This window comes from Anguilla anguilla, chromosome 12 (assembly GCF_013347855.1).
Source record: "Anguilla anguilla isolate fAngAng1 chromosome 12, fAngAng1.pri, whole genome shotgun sequence".
NCBI lineage: Eukaryota > Metazoa > Chordata > Actinopteri > Anguilliformes > Anguillidae > Anguilla > Anguilla anguilla.
Genome location: NC_049212.1, coordinates 19,207,933 through 19,229,550, shown reverse-complemented (window position 1 = coordinate 19,229,550; position 21,618 = coordinate 19,207,933). Strand labels below are relative to the sequence as shown.

At 39.0% G+C, this 21,618-nt stretch overlaps 1 protein-coding gene across 1 annotated transcript; it reads right to left on the bottom strand.

The window, feature by feature from the left end:
- Positions 1–595: 595 nt before the first annotated feature.
- LOC118209954 lies at positions 596–19,366 on the bottom strand. The gene is made up of 13 exons (XM_035385684.1): positions 19,138–19,366; positions 18,763–19,051; positions 17,637–18,464; positions 15,213–15,448; positions 14,168–14,291; positions 13,908–13,956; positions 13,223–13,824; positions 10,127–10,395; positions 9,753–10,041; positions 8,627–9,454; positions 4,533–4,754; positions 1,727–1,850; positions 596–1,552 (listed from the first exon to the last, which is right to left on the bottom strand). The coding sequence occupies exons 1-13, from the start codon at positions 19,353–19,355 to the stop codon at positions 648–650; spliced, it is 4,983 nt and encodes a 1,660-aa protein (XP_035241575.1). The 5' UTR covers positions 19,356–19,366; the 3' UTR covers positions 596–647.
- Positions 19,367–21,618: the final 2,252 nt, after the last annotated feature.

Genomic DNA, 21,618 nt, shown 5'->3' with positions numbered 1-21,618 from the left:
ATTTGGGTTTATATCACATGGGCATGTACCTTCCACCTGATGAGATTGCCAAAGCTAATGTTTCTGTCATTTACCATCGCACAGGAAACTTTTTAAATGTGGGATAGTAATAATAATAATAATAATAATAATAATTAATAAAAGGACTAGGAACGTGGGTACTACAGTGGGGAGCAATCCATGCCAGAAACTGAAGCGTATAATTTTCTGGCCTTAAATAGTATTGTAGTCTTGCTTTCCTGCAGGTTCCAGAAGACACTTCCTCCCCATTGAGAGTCAGTGAGACCTTCAGCGAAATTACGTGATCGATTCTGTCAGTTATGGCCCAAAAGTCTATCATGCCATATGTGCCTGTGCTTGCTGAGTTAGTTTTGCTGAGATTTGACGAGTTTTCTAAATATCTACTACAGCTCAGCCTGATTCACCCCTCAGCCACTGTACATTTCTTGCAATCCCTGAAAGACTCTATAAATGCAGTTCATTTAATGCAAACGTATCTAGATGCTGTTTTGTAGTGTTTATGTAGACAATTAGGCCATAAATACTTAATCCATTGCCACAAAGAAGACAATGAAAATATTACAACACAAATTTTAAAAAGCTATAGAATTAAAAAAATATTACACAAAATATGGAATGTAATTGTTTTATTTGTTAGTTAACCTTCCCATCAGATGTTGCTTGGTATTTTTCTGTGGTTTCAGCAAAATTATGTAGCATTTCGGAGCAAACAGACACAGCAGTAGCCCAAAACTAGATGCTAGAATTGCAAATATCTCCACGGCTACAGTGAATTTCCCTGGTGAGCTGACATAAGCTGGTACAAAGGTGAGCCACACTGCACAGAAGATCAGCATGCTGAAGGTGATGTATTTCGCCTCATTAAAATTGCCTGGCAACTTCCTGGCCAGAAAGGCCAGAATAAAACACAGTGAAGCCAGGAGACCAATGTATCCCAGAACACACCAGAAGGCCTGTTCAGAACCCACACTACACTCCAGGATTATTCTGGACCGGTGGTACTGGGTGTTTTTGTTTGGGAAAGGGGGAGCAGTGATCAGCCATACTGCACAGATTATCACTTGTATAAAGGTGCAGGCAGAGATGATAAATCTCTGCTGTTTGGGTCCCAGCCATTTCATGAGGTTGTTTCCAGGCCTGGTGGCTGTAAAGGCAGCCAGCACTACCAGAGTCTTCCCCAGGATACAGGAGATGCAGAGTGAGAAAGTGATGCTGAAGGCAGTATGGCGCAGCATGCAGGACCATGATGTAGGCTCTCCAATGAACACCAGCGCACACAGGAAACACAGAGTCAGAGAGAGCAGGATGAAGAAGCTCAGCTCTGAGTTGTTGACTTTGACAATCGGAGTGTTCCTGTGGTAGAGGAATACTGCCAGAACAGCGATGGTGAGGCAGGCTCCGACTACAGCTATCACAGTCAGGGTCAGTCCCATTGAATCATAGGAGAGGTACTCAATCACTTTGGGTATGCATTCAGTTCTGGCTGCATTGGACCAGTAATCTTCAGGACAAGATGTGCAATCTATTGAATCTGAAGAGAAAGAGGCAAAAACAAATATAATTTTGATGAAAAAATATAGATTTGCAATATTTTGAGTAAGAGAAGAGTATCAGCTACAAAAAATGTTGTGGAGATGAAAACTGCAAATAGTTGTACAGATCAAAACTACAGAGGGAGATTTAGTATGATCAGTGCAACTCTCACCTGTCTTATTACTGATCTTGCCATCGTCACATGGTACACAGTCAAAGCAGCACAGAGGCTCCCCACGACGGACAGCCTTCCGGCTTCCTGGAGTACAGCTCTCACTGCACACAGACACCAACACCTGCATGAGATAAAACACAGCCAGATATCACTGAAAATACATTAATCTTTCATGTGAATGTCCCTGCAGACCTGTACCTGTCTATTAGCTGATATATCCAGGTGTATCATACCATATTCTGACAAGGAAATGGACAGAGCAAGATTTACCAATAAAAAGAATGTTAGAAGAAAGCCACAATGTCTATTTGTTTAGTATACAAGAATGGCTCATTAAAGTCACTGCTTATATATGTGTCTGCCTGTGTGTGTGTGTGTGTGTGTGTGTGTGTGTGCCCTGCGAAAATATGGTAATTCTAGAGTGAATTGTGTTATTTTTACACATTTTTGTATGAATCAGATTTAAAACATCAAATAGCCTACACCAGTCAAATGGAAGAATTTGTCACATTAAAAACATGTTATTGAAATAAAGGCAAGAAATAAATCATATTTTGTGACAAAGGAGGAAGTGAGATACTGTCACACCTGAACATAATGACATCAAAAATGTGTCCAAGAAATACCTGTCCTCATAGTAACAGTAGGCAAAGAAACAGACACCACCCTTGTCACTTCTTTTGTCATAGAACATTTGTCAGCTGATCCATTTATTGCATTTAAGAGCTATGCAACCACATTTTAGACTTCATTACTTTGATTTATTTTAAATTTAATTTGTTAACTTAGTTGTGCACAACTGAAAAAGGGGGGACTCATAAACAGCCATTTTGTAAAATGGTGAAAGTGATCTCAAATCCAGATGCTTTAAGTCAATATCAAAAATAACAAATTTCACACTACCATTGCCATACCTTTGGAGGGCACTGTGTATTGCTGCGACCTGGTCTAGGGTCAGACCGTAACAGGATGAATGATGAGGGAAATGAGTGGGGAAAGGGTAAAGGAAACATACTGCAAACCGACCAGTAACTCCGTTCCATATTTGCCAGTACAAATCTAACTAAAATTTGGCTAGTCTTCAAAGGGTCCTGGGCACGGGTCAGCTTTTAATGCTGATATTCTGACAATTAGTCTGTATTCTGAAACCAAAAGTCCAAATAGCATACACCAAACTGAGTGTAAAATCTCCACCCAGAGTACTTAAAAAAATGAAGCAAAATAACAAAGTTGTGTCCTGATGGAGGGATTTGTAGTCCAGCTGGAAACACACAAACTAAGCAAGGCACTACACGGTGAGCAGAGGCAGCACGAGAGCTGAGGTTGAGAACGAATCAGTGGTCGTACACAAGATCTAATCAGCAAACAAACCAGAAGGGCTAGACAGGCATGGGAATCAAACAAAAATAGTCAAATACATGAAGTCAAACAAAGTAATCACTATACACAAAACACCAAGCACAAGTTTGAAGAGCTTGTCTCCCCTGTTGTGTTTTTTTTTTTTTTCAAACCGAGCAACCAGAGACGGACACAGCCAATCCGATGACAAACTTGAAACATGAAACACTTACGCAACAGAGACAAATGTCCACAAACTATAAGCAAGCTACACACATATAATGTTTGGGACTTGACAAGAAATATTTTTTCTTTATTTGTCTCTGTACTTTACAATTTCCTCAGCATACCAGGTCCTTTGCGATTACTGAGCTCACCAGTGCGATCTTTCCTCTTAATGATGTTCCAAACAATTGATTTTGGTAAGCCTTGGTAAGGTTTGGCCCATGCCTTTGTCTGGCTTTTTTCATATTTATCAGCCTCATAATGAAGCCTCCTTTACCTTCATTGGCACAATCCTGGTCCTTATGCTGACAAACACCAATAACAAACTCTCTCGTCATCAATCTGATAAAAGGAAATATTGGCAACCACACTAATGACTCTAAAGTCTGCAGAGTCTCCAGGACTCTGCAGACTCTTTTAGGTGCTTCTTAGAAAGCTGTAACCTTGCAATCCTATTTATGCAGTTCATCCTGTTCTTGCAATGTAGTTGTCATATTTCTGTTTGTGAAGTCTTCTGCGGACAGTAGTCACTGACAGATCCATGCCTTCCTTCTGAAGAGTGTTTCTAATGTGTTGGACAGCTGTTTGGGTTTTCTCTTCATCATGGTGAGAAATATTCAGTCATCATCTGTAGAGCTCTTCCTTGGCTTACCAGGCTCTTTGTGACTTCTGCTCACCAGTGCTCTTTTTCCTCTTAATGATGTTCCAGTTGATATTGGTTAGCCTAAGGTTTAGCCTATGTCTCTTTTTCTAATTTTCTAGTGTCATAATAACTTCCTTGACTATCATTGGCACAACTCTGCTCCCCATGTTGACAGACACCAATAACAGACTCTAAATGCAGTCAAATGCCTAGAATCAAGACTAAATACTGAAAGCTCTCTTGTACTTGCATAATTTACCTGAATTACAGAAGCAATTGAACACACCTGACTAATCAGAAACACCTATGTAGCCATGTGTCCCAAACATTATAGTGCCCTGAAATGGGGAGACTATGAATGAAAGATGCTGTAATTTCTACAAGGTAAAGCGAAGATGTATAAAATACCCTTCAATAAGAATCTGCACTTTAAGCACATGTGAATTGTTTAATTACAAATCTAAAACTGTCAAGTACAGACACAAATAAAATTAATAAAAAAATTAATAAAATTAATAAATTAAATTATGTGTGAGAGTGAAATATGTGTAGTTTTTTCATAGTTGTGATATACTGTACACACTGTTTGTGGCTTGCCTCGGTCTGATGGCCTGTCCATACGATTGCATCCTGGATGAAGAGCTCCTTCCCAGCATTCTGTGCTCCATCATACAGTCCAATGGTCTTAAACTCAATCTTCCCAGCTGTGCCTCTTTGCCAATTGATCAGATCATATGATGGAATTGAATCCCCCTTAACATCAAAGGCAACTTCTTCTCCAGAAATGGTGAAAGAAACCTCTTGAAGATACTGCTGGAGCTTTTACATGATGAAACAGTGATTAAAAATACATTTAATGGATAAAAGTAATAGTGTAATGCTCACTGTCATGTAGGAAGAGAGCCTCATCACCTTAGTGTACATATTAGGGGTGCACTGATCCTTCGGCCATAGATCGGAACACGCGATCGGTGACTAGCAGCTTTATTTTTATTGTGGCCAATCTGTATTCCGGTTTTATGATGTAAGAAATGAGACACATTCCATGTGCAAGCTGCATTGGAATGCTGCTGCTATGTCTTTTCCAAAATGTCAGCTGCCTGGAAACAATACAGTGTGTGAAGCAGACATTAAAAGCCTGTTTTTTCCAACCTGGGACATATTTTCGTAAATTTTTCAGCAATCCTGACGGTTCCGATAACATTTTACATAAGCGCTTCATTGTCAAATTTTGGCTTTTTAGACATTTTTTTCTCTATGCCAGTAGCTTCACCATGCTGTGTATGGGGCAAATCAAGATAGGCTACATGTACTTTCAAGCAAGTTCATTAAGCAAGTTCAGTTCATCTAAACCTGTTATTGGGAAGTGAAAATAAATGTGAATGTTGAAATTTATTTGTTGATATTAAAAATAATTCCATCTGGACAGAATTGACTGTAAGCTACACTAGGCGATGAGCACAAAATAAAATCTTGCTCTGTGTATTCCGTTTCTAATGAATAGTGTCGGCCATCAAAGTGAAAAGGCTCAACAACATCCTTGTTATGGTTTGATGAATAATTAGCTAGTGCAACACGTTCAGGATTTGGATTTTCAGCATTATCTTATAAAGGTAATCCAAGTTAAAGCTAAAACACAGTCACTCTGCTTGCACTTATTGACGAGCTTACTAGAGAATTTGATTCTTCCGCAGCAATTGTGGCAGATGTCATTCCATCCATCGTTGCACTGAAATGTCTCCTAAGATCGTAGTATGAGGCTATGAAAATGCACTCTTCTGGAAGCAGTTGAGAAAAGATTCAGCCACGTTGAATCAGATCTACTCCACTGTGTGGCTATGACAATATAACAATAATGCTGTTAATAATAATAATAATAATAATAATAATAATAATAAAAGTATCTGAATGTATTGGCAACCTATAGAGCAAATAAACAAGCCTGTGTTTTCTTTATTACCTGTTGCTTTGAAAAAATAATAATAATTCATGATCGGTGCACCCCTAGTACATATATCTCACCTCTGAAGCCAGCTTTCAGGCAGTTATACACAAGGAGGCTGGATGATGGATAAACACAAGATTGCACTTACTCTCACAGAAAAAGAAACTAAGGATTTACAACTGGAAATTAAACAGGCACATATCAGGAGTGACAAAATCTATCACAACACAATGAACCCAACAAAGCTTTTAAGAGGCTTTACAGATGTACTCTATTATTTAAATTTAGACAGCATTAAAGATTGCATGCTCAACCATTGAGGACGCCAGATGGAAGGCAACCCTGAACAATGATCTCTGGTCGAGGTTTTGCAACAATAATACATGTCATTTTTTGCAGTGAAGGGCATAAAATTATATTGTATTATTCTCTATAATTTATATGGTCAATAAAGGTCCGGCAAGCAAGGGAACAGTCACAGCCTTGTGGTGTGTTGAGTATGATAAAGTACAACACATCTGGAAGAAATGTCCCCTTATAATTACCCAAAAACTTAGTGTGGTTGCCTTAGGCAATCATTAGTGTGGTTGCCTTAGGCAATCATTAGTGTGGTTGCCTTAGGCAATCACACTACTATTATCTCACATATTATTATTCTTTCTTTCCACCCATTTTTTGGACCGCTACTCCTCCCAGAGTTTTCACACCACATACACGTACAATATGTCAAATTGAGCGGCTTCCTTGGGAATCGTGTGCTATCACTTTGTGGAAAGTTTCCCTGTACGGTTTTTGAGAAATATGACTTTTTATGGCCAATTTTTTCCCATAGAGAATGAATGGGGAATGTGACGTCATACATATGTGAGAGATGAAGTTACAGAATTGGTCGGCTTTGCACACGCGATGCAGTAGGTGTTGACCTGCTTTATCTACTGGGAATTCAGAATCCAGATGCGAATCCCGTTTCGTCGTAATTACAGAAAACACACACTCGTAAACTTCAAATGTTTCATACCACAATGCAGATAAAACCTTGATGAAGACGTACATGCACGGATTGTGTTGTTCAAATGAGGTTTCCTGGCGACTTAGCCACCAGAATGGATATAGCTGAATGCGGAAGTGAACGCGATAAAAACGGTATTCCAAATGAAAAATTACAAATGAAAACGCTGTCAGCTAGGTATATCAACAAACACATGGCTTAGGCATACCCAGATTTTCCTCAATAATAATAGTATTTCACAAGATATTACGCAAAATCGTTGACAACGTTTCGTCAGGTGCAGCGTCTTTGCTAGTGCTAACAAAGAGTGCATGCATTGAATGCGACAATGAAAAAACTTTCGGTTCACCTATAAAACGATATCCCAAAACCAAAATTAGACGTGCTATACATGGTTAGAAAGCTTATGCTCTCACCTACTGAATAAACAAATTCTCAAACAAGCCAGACTGTACTAAAAAGGGCAACAACGCCGTCAACAAAACGTGTGCAGCAGCTTCTGGTCCGGTCTTACTAGAGGAAAAAAACGTCAGATTGTAATACCACACATGTTGCTTTGGGTGTTCTCGAACTTTGTAGTACAAACTGGCTTGATCTACACTTCATCGATCCAACAGGTGATAGAATAAGCTTTCTAACTATGTATAATATGTCAAATTTTACTTTTGTAACACCGTTTAATATCCCAGTGTATTGGAAACTTTGGTCTCATTAGAGCTGCATTACGCATTCAGTCCACTTGCATGTTGTTGATGCACCCCTTGCTGCAACAGAAGCTAGTAGTACTGGCTAGCGGCCGATACTTATTCACAGAAGCTGTATTTAAAATGAGTTAAAATGCAACTATTTTAATACATATTTCTCGCCTCATTTTCGTTCTTGGAAATTTGGCTCGGCTAACACGTAATAGGCTACTCTGTCTATGAGTTGGTCTCAGAGATAACAGATTAGACTCTGAATTACAGCTCAATTAAATGTTTTTAGTTGTGTGGTTAAAATGAGCTGAAATTCGTGCAAAATCATGCATCAATCAAATTAATCTCCCTTGCCCTGTCTTGCTTTTTTAAAATGGTGCGATCGCGCAGTGTAAACGTAGGGTTTTTCCAAGACCGTCTGAACATGCCAGCTAGCTGTATGATTCGCCGTCACTCGTCACCGCATACCGCAAGTAAAACACTGAGATCTCAAGCTTTGATGAAAGGATAATTTAGCGCTGAATATATGTGTCGCAAATAAACTTGTTGCCGTGATGTTATATCATGTACACAATACTCTGTCTCTGCTTATACTACAGAAATTGTTCCCTCTGTTCAGCACAAAGTCGACTTTGCGTTGGCGGCAACCACACTTCACAATTTCTGCAGGAATTGTCTAGTTTATAATTAATATATATAATTAATTTTTTTTAAATTAATATAATTTTTTTTTTTTTAACTAAGCAGTGCTTTGAATTCTGTATCCAGCAGCACTGTAACCGATGATTATAGTAGATAAATGTAACTGTAAATGTCTTGAAAATCACGTCAAAGAAAAATTCATGCACAACTTCTCATGCAAATTAGTATAGGTAAATACATGGAGCATTAACAGTGTTGAAGGGCTACAGTACCTACAGTACCTAAATTTCTACAGAGAGTGGTCTCTCTCAAATAAAAATAAAATGCACAAGACGCTCAAAAAAACATATGACTGATTATCTGAAGCAGAATTCGCATTCTTTTTAATGTGAACTCTTACCTGCCATGGGTGAATGTTTGTGGCATCAGCACATGAGGAGTTATGGAAGAGCCGTTTCCCAGGCTTACAGCTGATGAGGTTGTGCAGGGAGTGAGCAATGGCGTACACAGCTTTGTACACATTGTAGGAAACACGAGGGCTGGAGGTGTTCAGGTAGGCAGAGTGCTGCTCCTGCAGGGGCTCCAGCCCTGAACAGGGGGGCAGCTGGGAGGAGGCCAAGGCCCTGCTGCTGGCAGAGTAGAGAGAGCAACCGTACAAGGCACCCCACAGCTCGTGTACCAGGGGGTTACTGGGGTATCTCAATGGGTCCACACTCATCAGGTAGTCTCTGAGACCTGCAACCTTTCCCTGCCGAATGGCAAACCCAATGGTGCCACCTAGAAATGGGTAGAACTCACTGCCTGTGAATAGTGAGGCTGTTACCCAGGCTTCACTGGCAATCCACTGGATCCCTGTGATATTCTGATCCATGTATTCTTGAAAGAAGGGATAGAGCTCCGCTTCACCAGCAAAGCTGATAACCACTCTTGCAGTGGAGCGATTCATTACATCAAGGATTTCAAGTACTCTTTTTTGATTGTACACTTTAGGTATTATTTCATGGTAGGCTAAGCACACACCTGTGTTTTTAAATTCTTTCAATAGTCCCTGCAAAGCAAATCTTGCATAGTCATCATCTTCAGTGACCAACCCAACCCACATCCAGCCAAATTTTTGCAGAAGATGAGCAATGGCTTTCACCTGATAGTCATCACTAGGAACAACTCTAAAAAATGTTGGGAATTCTCTTCGGTTACTGAAACAGGAACAGGTTGAAAAATAACTTATCTGAAAAATGAAGTAGAGCAAATTCACCATTTAACATACAAATATGACTTTCCGGAAAATAAAGCAATCAAACAAGTGTATTCATATCACCTAATTATAGTGAATGAATTCATAACCTCATCAGATAAACAGTAAGACTCCATTCCCCCTCCAGTTTTTTATAATATCTATTAACAAACATGGTTTAAATATGAGTGGCATGGCCCGGTCAGTTAACTGTTTCATAGTAATATTTGATTCAGCAATCCATTTATTTTAATGATGAAAACTAATTTCTTATTGCAAACATGATACGCACCATTGGGATACTGAAAGGCTGTAGAGTTCTCGAGACAACGATGGACTGAGATGACCCAGAATCTCCAACCACAGCCAGGAGAGGAGATGCACCAAAACAAAGAGCAGCATGAAATTCACTTGGTCCATTTAGAACAGCCAGCACTGCCCGCTGTGCTGCCACGTGGGTTGCACATGAGTCGTATATCTTGTATCCCAGAGTGACATTAGGCAGCAGGTCCTGACTCTGGTTGATCTCCTCAACAGCCAGCCTCATGGTCTGTGCCCAGCGGAAAGATCTGGGGTCAAATCTGTGCGAAGACCAACAGCACAGTGTAACTTGGCTCTGTTGGAAAAGCAACAGTTATGTACTATTGTAAAAAACACTGAACTCACCCCTGACATCGTGGAGCAGCTGGTTTGTAAGTGAAGTTCTGGTCTGGTGGCTCAACTCTGTAATGCATGGGGAAAAGTCCTCCAATGATGAAGTCTCCATCAGCGTGGAAATTGGGCTCAAAGTTGCCCAGCAGGGAACAGGCTGGGTCAGGGCTCGAGTTAACAGGAGTGGCAACAAATAAGGGGTAACATAGAAGCCACATCACCAGAGGAGTCATCTTCGGCCAGGCTAGTCTCACACACTGCAGTGCTGAATGAGGAGCAGCTTTTTATTCTCCCATTACATTATGTTCCGTATCTCCTCAGGATCATCAGGAGACTAGATGACATCATCTTTCTGCTCATCCCATTAAAACAAGGCTGAGGTCCCGTAATTTCAGTAATACAGCTCTGGGAAAAATTAAGAGACCACACCATATTTTCAGAATCATGGGTACTCCACAACATTGATTGCTGAACCCTTCCTAAGTAAAGACATTTTTTTTATTATTTATTAATGGTATAGACTTGTTTACTTTATATTATTCAATGTATAAGAACAATACAATACAACATAATGACAATATTGTTTGGAATTAAAATCAAATGCAGTTAAAATTTCATGAAAGAAAACCAACAGTTTCATTTTACACAGAGACAAAATCGTAAGCTGTGAACCTCTTAAATTGAAGTGATCGCTTAATTTTTCCAGAGCTGAACTGCAGAGGGTGCAATTTGCATCTTTCTGAAATGTTTGTTGAAAACCTTGTTTATATTTTTGCAAAGTAATTGGCTGCACACCACAGGTGTGCTGTGGGGATACACTGCATGCTGCAATGGGCGAGGGAGACATGCACAATGTGCAATAATAATAATGATATTAATAATAATTGCATGTTCCTTCTCCCCATATCCATGTGGGTTTCCTCCAGATAGTTTTCTCCTACAGTCCAAAGACATGCAAGGCGAATTGGAGACTTCAAATTGCCCATAGGTATGAGTGCATGAGTGAATGGGGCGTGTGTCCTGTGAGAGATTGGTGACCTTTTTTTTGTTTTTGTTTTTCTTGCATTTTTAAATTATTATTCAGTAGATAAATTTACAAATAATAAGGCACTCATTACAATTCTAATTTTTTTCCTTCTACAATGAACAGACGTCTCATGAGACAAAAACATACACAGACCAATTCAAAATGATATGTAAAAATAAAAAATAATAATAAATACTTGTTAGAACTCTTTTTATCAAGAAAATGAATTCTATTTATCAAAGGTGTGGGGGAGAGATTGGTGACCTGTCCATGGTGTATGTCTGCCTCTCGCCCACTGCATGCTGGGATAGGCTCCAGCACCGAAGCCCCTCACATGGCTATGACCAGGAATAAGTGGGTACAGATAGTAGATGGATGGAAAAATATAATAATAATAATAAAAAAAATAATAATAATAATGCATACAATGCTGATTGAAACTATCCTCTGTTCTCATTTAAAGTTAAATAATTTTAAAGAGTTCTTTACAGTTCTCTCCTCAACCACCGCAAGAACGTCAGTAGTTTCCTTAGTAGATACTTTTGATGGAGTGGTTTGGCAATAATCTACCTCATTGCATAATGCTCTTTGGAACCAAAGCAAAGTTGATGGGGTAAAATAATATATTAGACACAACTGGCCAAGCTCTGTCTAAGTTACGTGCTTCTTTTATGGCATTGTAAATTCTAACTTAATGACTCTTCAGAGATCTGCACTCAATGCAGATATTTTACAAGGCGGATTTTAAGTTGACCTGGCTATGCAGCCTGAAATGTACAATAACATGAAAATGGTCCAAATGGTTATGACATTTCTCCAAATGATTATTTGTTGGACTATTTTAAAGAGACAAGCAAAGATAACCTTAATGCCAATGCAATGACAGCATCTAATGCTCGAGACATGTGTATAGCCAGAGATAACTTTCTTCCCCAATCCTTTCTATAGGAAGGTCAAACATGTTTTGACGATTTTTCAGTAAACATATTTTGACAATTCACATTTCATGCACAATATCATAGATGCTACAGTATAATCAAATAACAACACATAAATCACTAATTTGCTTGAAAATAAGTTATTTGCTTTATTATGATGTCAAAAATTTGCCGCTTCCCTCACATCGTCAGTGCAACTTTTAGGGTGGGGTTATCTTTTTTCTTCAACAACATGAACCAATATTTAGTTGTATTCATACAGTAAGACAAATATACTATATTAATTTGCTTGCATATATTGTAATAAGATGCAATATTTAATCAAATATGTTTTCTCAAAATGCTATATGTTCCAAAATGTCTAGGTTTAAAATCTAGTGGCCCCGTGGCTTCAAAATTCCAAAATGCAAAATCCCTTCTGGGGTTATTTTGATAGCAAGTGTTGGTTTTTCTGGTACCATTTTCCTTCTGAAATAGCTCTAGAATTTAAAGTGTCACAGGATGTAAGCTGTCATTTGCTTCTTTTTTTTTGTTTGTTTTGTTGTTCACACAGCCACATACACACACAGGCACGCACATACACAGGCGCATATGTCCTGTTGTGTGATAAGGACCTTTTCACAATCTTTGTATCATATTGATTTAGTTTGTCTTTTGAAGGGTAAACATTATAATATCAGTTACCTCTGCTTTGCCTAACAAAATACAAAAATAAAAACATTTGTGAATGTTCAGATGCAATTTGGCTGCTGTTGCATGGTTGCAATATTGGTGTTAACTGAGGTTCTACGACCCCCGCCCCACCCCCCATCCCCGACCCTTAAGTACAGCTTTTGAGCTCCTTCAACAGCACTGTAAATGCTGACAGGAATCATCAAGGAACCTTGTTTCTGTGTTCAAAATTATAGTGCTCAGTAGGAAACAATTCCACAGCAATATCTCAATGTGTGTCACTAAATCCAAATATGGAATACAGGTTTATTTATTACATAAAACATCATTGTTCTATTTGGTAACAACTTTCCTCATCAGATGTTGTTTGGTATTTTTCTGTGGCTTCAGTAAAATGATGTAGCATTTTGGAGCAAATAAGCAAAGCAGTAGGCCAAAACTAGATGCTAGAATTGCAAATATCTCCACAGCTACAGTGAACTTTCCAGGTGAGGTGACATAAGCTGGTACAAAGGCGAGCCACACTGCACAGAAGATCAGCATGCTGAAGGTGATGTATTTGGCCTCATTAAAATTGCCTGGCAACTTCCTGGCCAGAAAGGCCAGAATAAAACACAGTGAAGCCAGGAGACCAATGTATCCCAGAACACACCAGAAGGCCTGTTCAGAACCCACACTACACTCCAGGATTATTCTGGACCGGTGGTACTGGGTGTTTTTGTTTGGGAAAGGGGGAGCAGTGATCAGCCATACTGCACAGATTATCACTTGTATAAAGGTGCAGGCAGAGATGATAAATCTCTGCTGTTTAGGTCCCAGCCATTTCATGAGGTTGTTTCCAGGCCTGGTGGCTGTAAAGGCAGCCAGCACTACCAGAGTCTTCCCCAGGATACAGGAGATGCAGAGTGAGAAAGTGATGCTGAAGGCAGTATGGCGCAGCATGCAGGACCATGATGTTGGCTCTCCAATGAACACCAGCGCACACAGGAAACACAGAGTCAGAGAGAGCAGGATGAAGAAGCTCAGCTCTGAGTTGTTGACTTTGACAATTGGAGTGTTCCTGTGGTAGAGGAATACTGCCAAAACAGCAACGGTGAGGCAGGCTCCCACTACAGCTATCGCAGTCAGGGTCAGTCCCATTGCATCATGGGAAAGGTACTCAATCGCTTTGGGTATGCATTCAGTTCTGGCTGCATTAGACCAGTAATCTTCAGGACAAGATGTGCAATCTATTGAATCTGAAGAGAAAGAGGCAAAAACAAATATAATTTTGATGAAAAAATATAGTTTTGCAATATTTTTAATCTAAAGTAAGAGAAGAGTATCAGCTACAAAAAATGTTGTGGAGATGAAAACTGCAAATAGTTGTACAGATCAAAACTACAGAGGGAGATTTAGTATGATCAGTGCAACTCTCACCTGTCTTATTACTGATCTTGCCATCGTCACATGGTACACAGTCAAAGCAGCACAGAGGCTCCCCACGACGGACAGCCTTCCGGCTTCCTGGAGTACAGCTCTCACTGCACACAGACACCAACACCTGCATGAGACAAAACACAGCCAGATATCACTGAAAATACATTAATTTTTCATGTGAATGTCCCTCCAGACCTGTACCTGTCTATTAGCTGATATACCCAGGTGTATCTTACCATATTCTGACAAGGAAATGGACAGAGTAAGATTTACCAATGAAAAGAATGTTAGAAGAAAGCCACAATGTCTATTTGTTTAGTATACAAGAATGGCTCAGTAAAGTCACTGCTTATATATGTGTCTGTTTGTGTGTGTGTGTGTGTGTGTGTGCCCTGTGAAAATATGGTAATTCTAGAGTGAATTGGGTTATTTTTACACATTTTTATAAGTGTATGAACCAGATTTAAAACATCAAATAACCTACACCAGTCAAATGGAAGAATTTGTCACATTAATTGGTTAGCCTAAGGTTTGGCCTATGTCTCTGACTATTTTTTTCCTAATTTCCTAGTGTCATAATAACTTCCTTGACTATCATTGGCACAACTCTGCCAATGTTGGCAGACATCAATAACAGACTCTAAATTCAGTCAAATGCCTAGAATCAAGACTAAATACTGAAAGCTCTCTTGTACTTGCATAATTTACCTGAATTACAGAAGCAATTGAACACACCTGACTAATCAGAAACACCTATGTAGCCATGTGTCCCAAACATTATAGTGCCCTGAAATGGGGGGACTATGAATGAAAGATGCTGTAATTTCTACAAGGTAAAGCGAAGATGTATAAAATACCCTTCAATAAAAACAGAGAATCTGCACTTTAAGCACATGTGAATTGTTTAATTACAAATCTAAAACTGTCAAGTACAGACCCAAATAAAATTTAAAAATGTTTTTCTTCCCAAACATTATGCAGCGCACTATATGCGTGAGAGTGAAATATGTGTAGTTTTTTCATAGTTGTGATATACTGTACACACTGTTTGTGGCTTGCCTCGGTCTGATGGCCTGTCCATACGATTGCATCCTGGATGAAGAGCTCCTTCCCAGCATTCTGTGCTCCATCATACAGTCCAATGGTCTTAAACTCAATCTTCCCAGCTGTGCCTCTTTGCCAATTGATCAGATCATATGATGGAATTGAATCCCCCTTAACATCAAAGGCAACTTCTTCTCCAGAAATGGTGAAAGAAACCTCTTGAAGATACTGCTGGAGCTTTTACATGATGAAACAGTGATTAAAAATACATTTAATGGATAAAAGTAATAGTGTAATGCTCACTGTCATGTAGGAAGAGAGCCTCATCACCTTAGTGTACATATTAGGGGTGCACTGATCCTTCGGCCATAGATCGGAACACGCGATCGGTGACTAGCAGCTTTATTTTTATTGTGGCCAATCTGTATTCCGGTTTTATGATGTAAGAAATGAGACACATTCCATGTGCAAGCTGCATTGGAATGCTGCTGCTATGTCTTTTCCAAAATGTCAGCTGCCTGGAAACAATACAGTGTGTGAAGCAGACATTAAAAGCCTGTTTTTTCCAACCTGGGACATATTTTCGTAAATTTTTCAGCAATCCTGACGGTTCCGATAACATTTTACATAAGCGCTTCATTGTCAAATTTTGGCTTTTTAGACATTTTTTTCTCTATGCCAGTAGCTTCACCATGCTGTGTATGGGGCAAATCAAGATAGGCTACTTTCAAGCAAGTTCATTAAGCAAGTTCAGTTCATCTAAACCTGTTATTGGGAAGTGAAAATAAATGTGAATGTTGAAATTTATTTGTTGATATTAAAAATAATTCCATCTGGACAGAATTGACTGTAAGCTACACTAGGCAATGAGCACAAAATGAAATTTTGCTCTGTGTATTCCGTTTCTAATGAATAGTGTCGGCCATCAAAGTGAAAAGGCTCAACAACATCCTTGTTATGGTTTGATGAATAATTAATGACCTATAAAACGATATCCCAAAACCAAAATTAGACCTGTTATACATGGTTAGAAAGCTTATGCTCTCACCTACTGAATAAACAAATTCTCAAACAAGCCAGACTGTACTAAAAAGGGCAACAACGCCGTCAACAAAACGTCTGCAGCAGCTTCTGGTCCGGTCTTACTCCAGAAAAAGACGTCAGCTTGTAATACCACACATGTTGCTTTGGGTGTTCTCGAACTTTGTAGTACAAACTGGCTTGATCTACACTTCATCGATCCAACAGGTGATAGAATAAGCTTTCTAACTATGTATAATATGTCAAATTTTACTTTTGTAACACCGTTTAATATCCCAGCGTATAGGAAACTTTGTTCTCATTAGAGCTGCATTACGCATTCAGTCTTGTAGCAGGGAAAACAAAGCTTTCTCACCCCAACGCGTTTGCTAAAGTACACAACTCCACTTGCATGTTGTTGATGCACACCTTGCTGCAACAGAAGCTAGTAGTACTGGCTACCAGCTGATACTTATTCACAGAAGCTGTATTTAAAATGAATTAAAATGCAACTATTTTAACACATATTTCTCGCCTCATTTTCGTTCTTGGAAATTTGGCTCGGCTAACACGTAATAGGCTACTCTGTCTATGAGTTGGTCTCAGAGATAACAGATTAGACTCTGAATTACAGCCCAATTAAATGTTTTTAGTTGTGTGGTTAAAATGAGCTCAAATTTGCGCTAAATCATACGTCAATCAAATTAATCTCCCTTGCCCTGTCTTGCTTTTTTAAAATTGTGCGATCACGCAGTGTAGACGTAGGATTTTTCCAAGACCGTCTGAATATGTCAGCTAGCTGTATGATTCGTCGTCACTCGTCACCGCATACCGCAAGTAAAACACTGAGATCTCAAATTTTGATGAAAGGATAATTTAGCTCTGAATATATGTGTCGCAAATAAACTTGTTGCCGTGATGTTATAGCATGTACACAATACTCTGTCTCTGCTATACTACAGAAACTGTTCGCTCTGTTCAGCACAAAGTCGACTTTGCGTTGGCAGCAACCACACTTCACAATTTCTGCAGGAATTGTCTAGTTTATAATTAATATATATAATTAATTTAAAAAAAAAATTAATATAATTTTTTTTTTTTTGACTAAACAGTGCTTTGAATTCTGTATCCAGCAGCACTGTAACCGATGATTATAGTAGAAAAATGTAACTGTAAATGTTGAAAATCACGACAAAGAAAAATTCATGCACGACTTCTCATGCAAATTAGTATAGGTAAATACATGGAGCATTAACAGTATTGACGGGCTACAGTACCTACAGTACCTACATTTCTACAGAGAGTGGTCTCTCTCAAATAAAAATAAAATGCACAAGACGCTCAAAAAAACATATGACTGATTATCTGAAGCAGAATTTGCATTCTTTTTAATGTGAACTCTTACGTGCCATGGGTGAATGTTTGTGGCATCAGCACATGAGGAGTTATGGAAGGGCCCTTTCCCAGGCTTACAGCTGATGAGGTTGTGCAGGGAGTGAGCAATGGCGTACACAGCTTTGTACACATTGTAGGAAACACGAGGGCTGGAGGTGTTCAGGTAGGCAGATTGGTGCTCCTTCAGGGGCTCCAGCCCTGAACAGGGGGGCAGCTGGGAGGAGGCCTGGGTCCTGCTTCTGGAGGGGTAGAGAGAGCAACCATACAAGGCACCCCACAGCTCGTGTACCAGGGGGTTACTGGGGTATCTCAATGGGTCCACACTCATCAGGTAGTCTCTGAGACCTGCAACCTTTCCCTGCCGAATGGCAAACCCAATGGTGCCACCTAGAAATGGGTAGAACTCACTGCCTGTGAATAGTGAGGCTGTTACCCAGGCTTCACTGGCAATCCACTGGATCCCTGTGATATTCTGATCCATGTATTCTTGAAAGAAGGGATAGAGCTCCCCTTCACCAGCAAAGCTGATAACCACTCTTGCAGTGGAGCGATTCATTACATCAAGGATTTCAAGTACTCTTTTTTGATTGTACACTTTAGGTATTATTTCATGGTATGCTAAGCACACACCTGTGTTTTTAAATTCCTTCAATAGTCCCTGCACAGCAAATCTTGCATAGTCATCATCTTCAGTGACCAACCCAACCCACATCCAGCCAAATTTTTGCAGAAGATGAGCAATGGCTTTCACCTGATAGTCATCACTAGGAACAACTCTAAAAAATGTTGGGAATTCTCTTCGGTTACTGAAACAGGAACAGGTTGAAAAATAACTTATCTGAAAAATGAAGTAGAGCAAATTCACCATTTAACATACAAATATGACTTTCCGGAAAATAAAGCAATTAAACAGGTGTATTCATATCACCTAATTATAGTGAATGAATTCATAACCTCATCAGATAAACAATAAGACTCCATTCCTCCTCCAGTTTTTTATAATATCTATTAACAAACATGGTTTAAATATGAGTGGCATGGCCCGGTCAGTTAACTATTTCATAGTAATATTTGATTCAGCAATCCATTTATTTTAATGATGAAATCTAATTTTTTATTGCAAACAAGATACGCACCATTGGGATACTGAAAGGCTGTAGAGTTCTCGAGACAACGATTGACTGAGATGACCCAGAATCTCCAACCACAGCCAGGAGAGGAGATGCACCAAAACAAAGAGCAGCATGAAATTCACTTGGTCCATTTAGAACAGCCAGCACTGCCCGCTGTGCTGCCACGTGGGTTGCACATGAGTCATATATCTTGTATCCCAGAGTGACATTAGGCAGCAGGTCCTGACTCTGGTTGATCTCCTCAACAGCCAGCCTCATGGTCTGTGCCCAGCGGAAAGATCTGGGGTCAAATCTGTGCGAAGACCAACAGCACAGTGTAACTTGGCTCTGTTGGAAAAGCAACAGTTATGTACTATTGTAAAAAAACACTGAACTCACCCCTGACATCGTGGAGCAGCTGGTTTGTAAGTGAAGTTCTGGTCTGGTGGCTCAACTCTATAATGCATGGGGAAAAGTCCTCCAATGATGAAGTCTCCATCAGCGTGGAAATTGGGCTCAAAGTTGCCCAGCAGGGAACAGGCTGGGTCAGGGCTCGAGTTAACAGGAGTGGCAACAGATAAGGGGTAACAAAGAAGCCACATCACCAGAGGAGTCATCTTTGGCCAGGCTAGCCTCACACACTGCAGTGCTGAATGAGGAGCAGCTTTTTATTCTCTCATCACATTATGTTCCGTACCTCCTCAGGATCATCAGGAGACTAGATGACATCATCTTTCTGCTCATCCCATTAAAACAAGGCTGAGGCGCAGAGCTCAAATGAAACACCTTGCACACAAATTTCCCGTAATTTCAGTAATACAGCTCTGGGAAAAATTAAGAGACCACACCATATTTTCAGAATCACGGGTACTCCACAACATTGATTGCTGAACCCTTCCTAAGTAAAGACATTTTTTTTATTATTTATTAATGGTATAGACTTGTTTACTTTATATTATTCAATGTATAAGAACAATACAATACAACATAATGACAATATTGTTTAGAATTAAAATCAAATGCAGTTAAAATTTCATGAAAGAAAACCAACAGTTTCATTTTACACAGACACATAATCGTAAACTGTGAATCTCTTAAATTGAAGTGATCTCTTAATTTTTCCAGAGCTGAACTGCAGAGCGTGCATTTTGAATCTTTCTGAAATGTTTGTTGAAAACCTTGTTTATATTTTTGCAAAGTAATTGGCTGCACACCACAGGTGTGCTGTGGGGATACACTGCATGCTGCAATGGGCGAGGGAGACATGCACAATGTGCAATAATAATAATGATATTAATAATAATTGCATGTTCTTTCTCCCCATATCCATGTGGGTTTCCTCCAGATAGTTTTCTCCTACAGTCCAAAGACACGCAAGGCTAATTGGAGACTTCAAATTGCCCATAGGTATGAGTGCATGAGTAAATGGGGCGTGTGTCCTGTGAGAGATCGGTGACCTTTTTTTTGTTTTTGTTTTTTTTTTGCATTTTAAAAATTATTATTCAGTAGATAAATTTACAAACAATAAGGCACTCATTACAATTATAATTTTTTTCCTTCTACAATGAACAGATGTCTCATGAGACAAAAACATACACAGACCAATTCATGATGATACATAAAAATAAAAAATAATAATAATTAAATAGAATAAAACATAAAATAATATAAATGTAATAATACAAAAAACCATAACATAAATAAATCATGAATAAAAATGATTGATTAAGTGATCAGATCATTTTCTAGTGATACATAGAGGTCTTTAGCACATTTGGATAATCATTAAATTCAGGGACTTAACATAGAGTTGAGTTTCATTATAGTAGCACGTGAAGATGGGTGGGGTCTTTATAAATCTAGCCTTATGAATAAAGAATTTAGCTAAAATTAGCAAAACATTGACCATTAGGTCCAATTTTCTACCTTCTAATAAGACACCAAAAATAATACTATTATGACCTATAACAGGCATTGCTGTGGTTTTGCTACTTAACCATTCCATTAATTGTTTCCAGAACAACTGAGTATGAGAACATGAAACAAAGACATGCTCTGTTGTTTCAATATCACCTTTACAGAAAACACATTTGTTGGTCTCAAAGCCAAAGCTTAAACTTAAAGATTGACTGGAAGGGTAAAAATCATTCGTCAATTTGTAGTGAATTTATTTTGCTTTGGGTGGAACTGGGTATTTGAAGAACTTCATTCTCAATTACGTTTTTGGTACTGTTCGTTGGTCAAAGATATTCAAAATATTATTTCTACAAGACTGAGCAGGGTATAAATTGTTTGTTAGAATAAACCTTGCGAACTTGTTAGAACTCTTTTTATCAAGAAAATGAATTCCATTTATCAAAGGTGTGGGGGAGAGATTGGTGACCTGTCCATGGTGTATGTCTGCCTCTCGCCCAATGCATGCTGGGATAGGCTCCAGCACCGAAGCCCCTCACATGGCCATGACCAGGAATAAGCGGGTACAGATAGTGGATGGATGGGAAAATATAATAATAATAATAATAATAATAATAATGCATACAATGCTGATTGAAACTATCCTCTGATCTCATTTAAAGTTAAATAATTTTAAAGAGTTCTTTACAGTTCCCTCACCACCGCAAGAACGTCAGTAGTTTCCTTAGTAGATACTTTTGATGGGGTGGTTTGGCAATAATCTACCTCATTGCATAATGCTCTTTGGAACCAAAGCAAAGTTGATGGGGTAAAATAATATATTAGACACAACTGGCCAATCTCTGTCTAAGTTACGTGCTTCTTTTATGGCATTGTAAATTCTAACTTAATGACTCTTCAGAGATCTGCACTCAATGCAGATATTTTACAAGGCGGATTTTAAGTTGACCTGGCTATGCAGCCTGA